The sequence below is a fragment of the Penaeus monodon genome, chromosome 26, assembly GCF_015228065.2.
Source record: "Penaeus monodon isolate SGIC_2016 chromosome 26, NSTDA_Pmon_1, whole genome shotgun sequence".
NCBI classification, from domain to species: Eukaryota; Metazoa; Arthropoda; class Malacostraca; order Decapoda; family Penaeidae; genus Penaeus; species Penaeus monodon.
Genome location: NC_051411.1, coordinates 23,683,779 through 23,695,421, shown reverse-complemented (window position 1 = coordinate 23,695,421; position 11,643 = coordinate 23,683,779). Strand labels below are relative to the sequence as shown.

The 11,643-nt window shown below is 45.6% G+C and overlaps 1 protein-coding gene across 1 annotated transcript in view; it reads left to right on the top strand.

The window, feature by feature from the left end:
• Window positions 1–5,677, top strand: part of LOC119589624 (cell wall protein DAN4-like) — a gene marked incomplete at its 5' end in the record, with an annotated part of 17,104 nt that extends 11,427 nt beyond the window's left edge. The window contains 3 exons of the mRNA XM_037938219.1: window positions 1,619–2,002; window positions 4,470–4,517; window positions 5,588–5,677. Coding sequence (XP_037794147.1) covers window positions 1,619–2,002; window positions 4,470–4,517; window positions 5,588–5,677 — 522 coding nt within the window. The remainder of the gene's footprint in view (window positions 1–1,618; window positions 2,003–4,469; window positions 4,518–5,587) is intronic.
• Between the last annotated feature and the right edge of the window lie 5,966 nt (window positions 5,678–11,643).

Genomic DNA, 11,643 nt, shown 5'->3' with positions numbered 1-11,643 from the left:
ACCAACAGCAGCAAACAACAACAGCCCCATCCACAGGCCAACAGCCCCACAACAGCACACAACAACATCCCACCAACAGCAGCAAAACAACAACAGCCCCACCCAACGCAACACAACAACAGCCCCACCGACAACAGAGCGCAAAACACAACAGCCCCACCGGAACAGGCAGCAACACAACAACAGCCCCACCACAACAGCAGCAACACAACAACAGCCCCACCAACAGCAGCAAAACAACAACAGCCCCACCAACAGCAGCAAAATAACAACAGCCCCAAAAACAGCAGTAACACAACAACAGCCCCATCAACAGCAACACAACCAACAAGCCCCACCAAACAGCAACGCAACAACAGCCCCACCACAACAGCACACAGCAGCAAAAACAACAGCCCCACCAACAGCAGCAAACAACAACAGCCCCACCAACAGCAGCAACACAACAACAGCCCCACCAACAGCACAAAACACAACAGCCCACCAACAGCAGCAACACAACAACAACAGCCCCATCAACACAGCAGCAAAACAACAACAGCCCCACCAACAGCAGCAACACAACAACAACAGCCCCATCAACAGCAGCAACACAACACAAACAACAAGCCCCATCAACAGCAGCAAAACAACACAGCCCACCAACGCAGCAAAACAACAACATTCCCCCCCAAAAACCAACAGCAGCAACACAACAACAGCCCCACCAACACAGCAACAACAACAACAGCCCCACCACAGCCGAAAACAACAACAGCCCCACCAACAGCAGAAAACAACAACATCCCCACACGAGCAGCAACCCAACAACAACAGCCCCACCAACAGCAGCAAAACAACAACAGCCCCACCACAGCAGCACAACAACAACATCCCCACCAACAGCAGCAACACAACAACCAACAGCCCCCACCAACAGCAGCAAAACAACACATCCCCACCCACACAACAACAGCAAAACAACAACAGCCCCCCACAGCAGACACAACAACAACAGCCCATCAACGCAGGCAACCCCACCACACCCCAAAAAAAAAAACAAAACAAGCGCCAACACCAACAGCAAAACAACACACCCCACCAAACAGCACAACACAACAACTAGCCCACCAACAGCATCAACACAACAACAGCCCTCCAACGCTCAAAACCACAACAGCTCCACACAGCAAGCAAAACAACAACAGCCCCACCACAGCAGCAAACAACAACAGCCCCACCACCGCAGCAAAACACAACAACAGCCCCACCAACAGCAGCAACACAACAACAGCCCCACCAACAGCAAAACAACAACAGCCCCACCAACAGCACAAAACAACACACAGCCCCACCAACATCAACCCAACAACAGCTACACCAACAGCAGCCAACACAAACAACACAGCCCACCAACAGCAAACAACAACAGCCCCCACCACAGCAGCAAAACAACAACAGCCCCACCAACAGCAGCAACACAACACGCCCCACCAACAGCAGCAAAACAACAACAGCCCCACCAACAGCAGCAGCAGCACAACAACAGCCCCACCAACAGCAACACAACAACAGCCCCACCAACAGCAACACAACAACAGCCCCACCAACAGCAACACAACAACAGCCCCACCAACAGCAGCAGCAGCACAACAACAGCCCCCACCAACAGCAACGCAACAACAGCCCATCACAACACAGCAAAACAACAACAGCCCCAACCAACAGCAGCAACCAACAACAGCCCCAACCAACAGTCAGCAAAAAACAACAGCCCCCACGACAGCAGCAACACAACAGCAGCCTCTCCACAAACATCCCCACCCCCACAACAACAAGCCCACCAACAGCATCAACACAACAACTCCCCACCAACAGAGCAAAACAACACGGCCCCACAACCACAGGCAGCAACACAACAACATCCCCACCAACAGCAGCAAAACAAACAACAGCCCCTCCAACAGCAGCAACACAACAACAGCGCCACCAACAGCACACAACAACATCCCCACCACCAGCAGCAACACAACAACAGCCCCACCACAACAACAGCCCCACCAACAGCAAAACAACAACAGCCCCACCAACAGCAACACAACAACAGCCCCACCAACAGCAACAACAACAGTCCCCACCAACAGCAAGCAACACACAACAGCCCACCAACAGCAGCACACAACAACAGCCCCACCAACAGCAACGCAACAACAGCCCCACACAACAAACATTCCCACTAACAGCAGCAACCACAACAACAGCCCCAGACCAACAGCGAACACAACCACAGCCCCACCCGAACAGCAGCAAACACCACAAACACCCCCACCATCAACAACAGCCCCACAACGAGCAAGCAACACACAACAGCCCCCACCAAACATCAAACCAACACAGCCCACCAACAGCAACACAACAAACCCCACCAACAGCAGCAAAACAACAACAGCCCCACCAACAGCAGCAAAACAACAACAGCCCCACCAACAGCAACACAACAACAGCCCCACCAACAGCAGCAACACAACAACAGTGCCACCAACAGCAGCAAAACAACAACAGCCCCACCAACAGCAGCAACACAACAACAGCCCCACCAACAGCAGCAACACAACAACAGTGCCACCAACAGCAACAAGAGCAGCCCCGTTCGCGCCTCCGCCGACCGCATTTGGAAGCCAGCGGCATCATGTTCGCGGCGAGCAACAAAGACCTCGGTTAAAAGGGCGCACCGCTAAGGGATCCAATCATGCAGTCGATGGCAATATTGCAACAAAAACAGTGACCCTTGCAATACGGGGGAGGAGGCGTGGGGTAGGTAGGGGATGCTGGGTAAAGGGTGGAGGGGACAGGGGAAGGGGTAGGAACGGGAGGAGAGGAAGGGGGAGGGTAGGAGGGAAAGGTAAAGGGGAGAGGGAAGGGGAAGGGGGAAAGGGGGAGGGTAGGGGAGGGGGGATGGCTTTCCATGCAAACCGTAGTGTGGCAATATCCCCGACGTCTTTTAAAGAGAAGAAAGATGAAATACAAAGAGATGAAAAAAGAGAAAGAAAAACAAAAAGTCGCATGTGTTTTTACTGTGAATCAGACATTTTGTTTCTATTTACATCTAATTCATCTCCTTGTTAGATCATTCTGCGTGTTTCTTCATTCTTAGTTTTTTATTTGAATTTCTATTCTATAATAGTCATTGTTCGTTCGAGTAAATACACGGGAAATCGCAGCCTGAGTGCATGCGCGCATACACTTAGGCCCCATGTCCTTGGAGCGTATGCGCCACTGAGGTGCGTTTCGGGTGTGGGATGTGGGTAGGTTCAAGTGTGCGTGTGAATTCGTCACTGTGTGGTGGTCACATATGCATTAACTCTGTGGATATGTGCACATTCGAATTTACTCACTATGGGCATCATGTAGTACTCAGCGGTGTGCGTGTGAAGAGGTCGTGCGTGTGTGCTTAGTGTCCCCTTCAATCTCATCCGTGTATTTGATGTGCAATTTTTGAGCGCGACGCCCGACCCGCGGTCATCCCGCGAGAGATGTTGACCGCGCCAAGCTGATCTGCAGCCTCGCCAGAGTCGCGTCCTTAACAACTTATCTGCGAAAGTTTTAGGCTCGTTCGCCGACGAGAAAGTGGGCGGGGTGTGGGCGGTCGGGGCGAGCGGGCGGGGCGGAGAGTGGGCCATGGATGGGGTTGGGGGTGGGGGGCGGAGAGGTGGCACACTGGATGGGGGTGTTGGGGGTGTGGGTGGGGGCGAAAGCGGGCCTGGGACGAAGCGTCTCGGGATAACCTAATTTTGCATGACTTTTCGCATGAACGGATGCCTGCGACGCGAGTTTAAATGAATCGTCCTGCTTACGTCTGCTTCTTTGACTTTTTGTTCGTCCTTTTATTTTCTTTGTTGGATTCTCATTTATTCTTTGTTTTGTTTTCTTGTCCTGGAAATGCGCAAAGGTTCACGAGACTAACATCTGGCTTTTTCACAAACATAAAACACAACACCAACAACGCCACAACAAAAAGCAACAACAACACAAACCAACACAGGAACAGCAACAAAACACCAACACAGGAACACAAACAACACACAACAGCCCAAACAAACAACACAAGCACAACAAACACAAAAGCAAACCAAAAACCCAGAACAACAACAACCCAAACACAACCACACAGCAAGCAACAACAAACAACACCAACGCCACAACCCAAACAAACAACAAGCTCACAACACACAACAACAAGCAAAACAACACAGCACAACAGCACAACAACAGCACCACAACACAACAAACAAAAACAGCCAACACAACACAACAACAGTGCAACAGAAGCAAAACAACAACAGCCCCACCACAACAACAGCAAAACAACAACAGCCCACCAACAGCAACCCAAACAACAGCCCACCAACCGCGCCCCCCCCCTCTCCACAACAACAGCCCCACCAACAGCCGCAACACAACAACAGCCCCACCAACAGCAGCAAAACAACAACAGCGCCACCAACAGCAGCAAAACAACAACAGCCCCACCAACAGCAGCAACACAACAACAGCCCCACCAACAGCAGCAACACAACAACAGCCCCATCAACAGCAGCAGCAGCACAACAACAGCCCCACCAACAGCAACACAACAACAGCCCCACCACAACAGCAGCAAAACAACAACAGCCCACCAACACAGCAGCACACAACAACAGCCCCACCACAACAAACAGCCCCACCAACAGCAGGCAGCAACACAACAACAGCCCACCACAGCAGCAAAACAACAACAGCCCCACCAACAGCAGCAACACAACAACAACAGCCCCACCAACAGCAGCAACAGCAACAACAAACAGATGCCCCCCAACAGCAGCAAACACAAACAACAACCCCCACCAAACAGCAACACAACAAACAGCCCCACCAACAGCAGAAAACACAACAACCAGCCCCACCACAAACAACAGCCCCACCAACAGCAACACAACAACAGCCCCACCACAAACAACAGCCCCACCAACAGCAAAACACACAGCCACAACAGCAGGCAACACAACAACAGCCCCACCAACAGACAGCAAAACCACAACAAACAGCCCCACCAACAGCAACACAAACAGCCCACACAACAGCAGCAAACAACAACAGCCCCACCACAACAACCGCCCCACCAACAGCAAAACAACAACAGCCCCCCACCACAACAGCAACACAACACAGCCCACCAACAGCAGGCAACGACAACAACAGCCCACCAACAGCAAAACAAAAACAGCCCCACCAACAGCAACACAACAACAGCCCCACCAACAGCAGCAAACACAACAACAGCCCCAACAACAGCAACACAACAACAGCCCCACCCCACAACCGCAAGCAACACCACACAATAACCCCACCAACAGCAACACAACAACAACAGCCCCACCAACAGCAGCAAAACAACAACAGCCCCACCAAACAGCAGCAACACACAACAGCCCCAACAAACAGCAACACAAAGCCCCACCAACAGCAGCAAAACAACAACAGCCCCACCCAACAGTGGCAGCAAAACAAACAACAGCCCCACCAACAGCAGCAACACAACAAACATGCCAAAAAAAAAAACCCCCAACAGCAACAAGAGAGGCCCCGTTCGCGCCTCCGCCGACCGCATTTGGAAGCCAGCGGCATCATGTTCGCGGCGAGCAACAAAGACCTCGGTTAAAAGGGCGCACCGCTAAGGGATCCAATCATGCAGTCGATGGCAATATTGCAACAAAAACAGTGACCCTTGCAATACGGGGGAGGAGGCGTGGGGTAGGCAGGGGATGCTGGGTAAAGGGTGGAGGGGCAGGGGAAGGGGTAGGAACGGGAGGAGAGGAAGGGGGAGGGTAGGAGGGAAAGGTAAAGGGAGAGGGGAAGAGGGAGGGGAAGGGGAGGGTAGAGGAGGGGGAGGCTCCATGCAACCGGTAGTGTGGCAATATCCCCGACAGTCTTTTAAAGAGAGAGAAAAATGAAAATACAAAGAGATGAAAAAAGAGAAAGAAAAAAAAAAAAGTCGCATGTGTTTACTGTGAATCAGACATTTGTTTCTATTTACATCTAATTCATCCTCCTTGTAAGATCATTCTTGCGTGTTCTTCATTCTTATTTTTTATTTGTATTTCTATTCTATAATAGTCATTGTCGTTTCGAGTAAATACACGGGAAATCGCAGCCTGAGTGCATGCGCGCATACACTTAGCCCCATGTCCTTGCGTATGCGCCACTGAGTGCGTTTCAGGGTGTGGATGTGGGTAGGTTCAAATGTGCGTGTGAATTCGTCACTGTGTGGGTGCACATATGCCATTAAACTCTGTGGATATGTGCACTTCGAATTTACTCACATGTGCATCTGTATACGCAGCGGTGTGCGTGTGAAGAGGTCGTGCGTGTGTGCTTATGTGTCCTTACATCTCAATCCGTGTATTTGATGTGCAATTTTTGAGCGCGACGCCCGACCCGCGGTCAATCCCGCGAGAGATGTTGACCGCGCAAACAGCCTGAGCTGCAGCCTCGCCAGAGTCGCGTCTTAACAAACTTATCTGCGAAAGTTTTAGGCTCGTTCGCCGACGAGAAGGTGGGCGGGTGGGTGGGCGGGCGGGGGGGCGGGGAGAGTGGGCATGGATGGGGGGTGGGGGTGGGGGGCGGAGAGTGGGCATGGATGGGGTGTGGGGTGTGGGGGGGTGGGGGGCGAAGAGCGGGCTGGGACGAGCGGCTCGGGATAACCTAATTTTGCATGACTTTCGCATGACGGATTCCTGCGACTCGAGTTTAATTATCGTCTGCTTACGTCTGCGTTCTTTGACTTTTTGTTCGTCCTTTTTATTTTCTTTTTGGATTCTCCATTTATTTCTTTGTTTGGTCTTGTCCTGGAAATGCGTCAAAGGTTACGAGACTAACAGCTGGGCTTTTCACACATTAACACACACACACACATATATATACATATATATATATATATATATTATATATATATAAATATATATATATGATATATTATATTATATATTATATATTATATATATATATATTATATTATATATTATATAATATGTATATATGTATTATATTATAATATATATGTATTATATGTATAATATGCATATATGTATATTGATATATATATATATATATTATATATATATATGTATATATACATATATAAAATATATATATATATATATATATATATATATATATATTATATTATATGTGTTGTGTGTGTGTGTTGTGTTGTTGTGGTGTGTTTGTGTTTGTTGTGTGTTATATATATATAGCACTATATTATATTATATATTGTATATATATTAGTATATATATATATATTATATTTATATATATATATATTGTATGATGTTTGTGTTAGTTGTTGTGTGTGTGTGTGTGTGTGTGTGTGTGTGTGTGTGTGTGTGTGTGTGTGTGTGTGTGTGTGTGTGTGTGTGCGCGTGTGTGTGTGTTCTTTTTTGTGCCATTGGTCGAGCTTTGTCCCAGAGGCATCGAACTTTTGCATTTTGAAATTGTTGAGGAATGTCTTTCTCGGCCTACCTCGACCCTGTTTGCCTTCAGTTTCACCGCTTAGTCTAAGGTTTTCTAATGTGCCTTTACGGATTGCATGTCCGAGGAATTTGAATTGGACTCGGGTCAGTTCTAGAATCTCGCGTCCCTGTCCGAATTTACCCGTTGGACACTGTCAATGTAAGGGGGGCGCAAAATCCTGCGGTAGAACCACTTTCCGGGGCCTCTATATGCGCTGAGTTTCAGTCGTCAGTGTCCAGGATTCTCAAACATATAGGAGAGTCGACCAGACACAGGTTTTTACAAATCTGACTTTCATTTGCACTGAGAGCCTGCGGTCTGTTAGGGTGTTCCAGAGTTTGGAGAATACATCTTTTCGTAGTCTGATTCTGCGTCTGATTTCCTTCTTGCAACGAGCATCTGAGGTGAGAAGAGTTCCTGAATAAGTGAAGGAGGAGACCTGTTGGATTTCTACTCCTTGTTTCAATGAAGAAGTTGGTGGGACCTGTAACTTCGAAACCACCATGCATTTTGTTTTATTGCTGTTGACATGGAGGTCAAAGTCTTCACTGGCTTCCACATCATCAAAATGTTTTTGGAGGTCATTTGTAAATGTAGCCATGAGAACCATTGATAACGATTCCCTCCTGGCGATCTTCAATCTCCCGCAGGATAACGTCAGAGTTCAAGTGATAAACACACAACCTTGTCGGATACCTCGCTTGCTGGGGATCCAGTTAGTTGTTCCATTGGATAGGCGGACTGCGGCAAGTTGGTCGTGGTAGATTGAAGTAGCCTCATATCTTTGTCATTAATCAAGATATTTGCGAGTGTTTTGAACAATTCTAAGTAAAAGACTTTATCAAAAGCTTTTTGATAGTCAATAGAAACCAGGTAGATGTTTTGCTAGTGTTGGATGGCTCGCTTGGCAAGCATTTTCATGACGAAGGTATCATTCCTCGTACCTTTTATCCTTCATAAACCCAAACTGGGTCTCCTATATTTCGGGTAGGAGCTATCTTCTCATCCTCTATAGGATGATTTTCCGCAAGATACTTTTCAGCAGAGTTTTAAGAATATGCGACATTAGACAAATTGTGCAGTGTTGTAAGCACTCGGATGTTCTTGGGACCTTTGGCAGGGCAATGAATACTAATTTCAGCATTTCTTTCAGCAATCTGCCATAGATATTATTTATGAAGTTCCAGGGGAGATTAATACCTTTTTCTCCTAAGGTCCTCAACATTTCAGTGTATATGCCATCATAACCTGCAGTTTTCCCGGATTTCATTTGCTGTAGGGACCAGCGAACTTCTGACTTCTGACTTCAGAATTGATGGATCAGATGTCACAACTTCCAGTACTGAATCTTCTGACTTTTGTCCATCGCCAAAAAGTTCTTGAATATACTCTTCCCAACGAGCACTGGCATCCTCGGTCTCGTGAAGAATGCAGTTGTCGGCTGCTTTGATGCAATTTGAGGAGGAAAAGGATTGCTGACCAATGATCTCTCTTATCCTTTAGAACATCTCTTTGGGATATAACTGAGCTTCTCTACTTTATTACATTCCTCCGGCAGCTTTCTTACATTCCCCTTTGTAAAGATTGGTTACCAGTTCATATTGCACAGGATTCTGTTTTGAGACTTGCCGTTTTCGTAGCAGGTCTTTCAGCTCTGGGTGGAACCAGCTTGATGAATGCTTCTCTTCAACTGTCGGGATTGTTTTAGTAACTGCTGCTTGGATGTTCTCAAAGAAGGCACCAAAACGATGGTCAGTGCCATTGTTAGGAGCCTCCGGTATATTTCCCCCAATTTCTTTAATGTTTAATGCATTGAGTTCAAATTTCGGGGCAATCTTCGCTTCTTTCAACTTTTTGAGAGAATATCTAAATTTTATCATTACTGGGGTTGTGGTCTGAATTTGCGTCTGCACCCAGATATGTTCAGGAGTTTTTGATTGCACTCCGGTATCTTGAACACTGTCGATTTGGTTAAACCAGGACTAAACTATGTACATCGTCGTCTGTGTAAATTAAACCAGGTGGTTGTGATGACCAGATTTTTTCATTTTACACCAATTAAAGTCTGGTCTCTACATTCATTCCGTTCCCCCAGACCTTGCAATCCAACAGTCTTCCCATCTCTCCCTGAAACAACTTTAGCTTTAAAGTCACCATAACAATCATGATTTCCTTTGATTAACATGATTAGAATAATTCATCAAGAGAGTTGTAGAAGCTGTTGGTCTTAATTAAGCATCTGCAAGGGGAGCATATGTTACTAGGATATTTACATTTACAGGCCTAGAAGTATGCAGTCGTTTTTGGTCCAGAACAACAGAGCAGATTTTAATCTTTTTTGGTTTAGGAGCAGAGCAACTTCATGTTTGTGTTCTAAAGGACTTTTCATGTCCTTTATAAAGTCGCAGGCACTGGGCCATCTGACTTTACACAAACCTAAGCACTGGCATCATTCATCACCACAAAACACCACACACACAACACACACACAACACACAAACACACACACACACACACACACACACACACACACACACACACACACACACACACACACATATACAACTACTATATATACATATATATATATATATATATATATATATATATATATATATATATATATATATACTATATATATATATATATATATATATATATATATATATATATTATATATATATAATATTACGGAAAGAAGCAAATATTTCATATCACCAAAGGATATTCAATCCTCTCTCTCTTTCCTCCTTATTATTCATTTTCATTTTCTCTCTATCTTCTCTATTTTCTCTCGCAAACTGTAGTCCCGTTCTCCCTGATCCTCAGTTATTCGAACAGAAGAACAAAACAAACATCACAACGACTTGAATAAGACATTGTCAAGCTCCTGTATTTGCGTCTGTGTTTGCTTCGCTCGGTGTGTTTGTTCATCGAATATGCAACAGTCCTTCTGTGTTTTTGTTTGCTTTTGTATGTTTTTTGTAATCTCCCTTTTTGTTTTATCGTTTGTGTTTGTTCCAAATGAGGATGAAGGAGAGAAAGAGAGCCCGGATTCGAGACTTTCAGGCAGATAAACTTGTATACAGGTACACCGGGGTACACAGGAGTACACGTGATTATGTAAGCCGTCACGAATACACGAGTAAAGCACAAACATTTCAAGCTCAAACATGCATAGCAACACATAAAAAGAAACACACAAAGGAACACACAAAGGAACACACACAGGAACACACACACAGACACACACCACACACACACACACACACACACACACACACACACACACACACACACACACACACACACACACACACACACACACACACACACACACACACACATACGCATAAACATATACAAAAACTACACTAACGAGTATACACGGACAAATACCAACACATATAAACATGAGTAAAAGGATAAACCTCACTTTGAAAATAAAAAGCTGACGTTTATTCACTCACTGCAAACACATGAATGAACAAAGCGAGGCCATGGGGGGATAGGGGGAGGGGGAGGTTGCTCTGTTTCATTCATAATTTACTCACAGTGGAAAGTGGATTGGCGGGAGGCAGAAAATCCGTAACCCATACCTGAAGAGAGAATAAAGATATTAGTATTTTGAGCCAAATGTGTCACGAGAACATACATACATTATATATACACACATATGTCTTTACACACACAGACACAGACACACACGCATATATATATATATATATATATATATATATATATATATATAATATATTATATATATATATATATATATATTATATATATATTATATATATATATACACATATATACACACACACACACACACATATATAATTATATATATATATATATATATTATATATTATATATATATATATATAATATATATATATATATATTATTGATGTGTGTGTGTGGTGTGTGTGTGTGTGTGTGTGTGTATAAACAATGCATAGCAAAACCGGATGGTACATTTCACACCTCTGTCCCCAGCAGCTGCTTTTCCTCCTTGGGCAGATGCAAGTGTCCTGCCTTGCTTTCTCTTTTGGCACTCCTACGACATGAGTAAGCATCCACCCTCGAAGGGCGGCTACTTAAGACAAATAA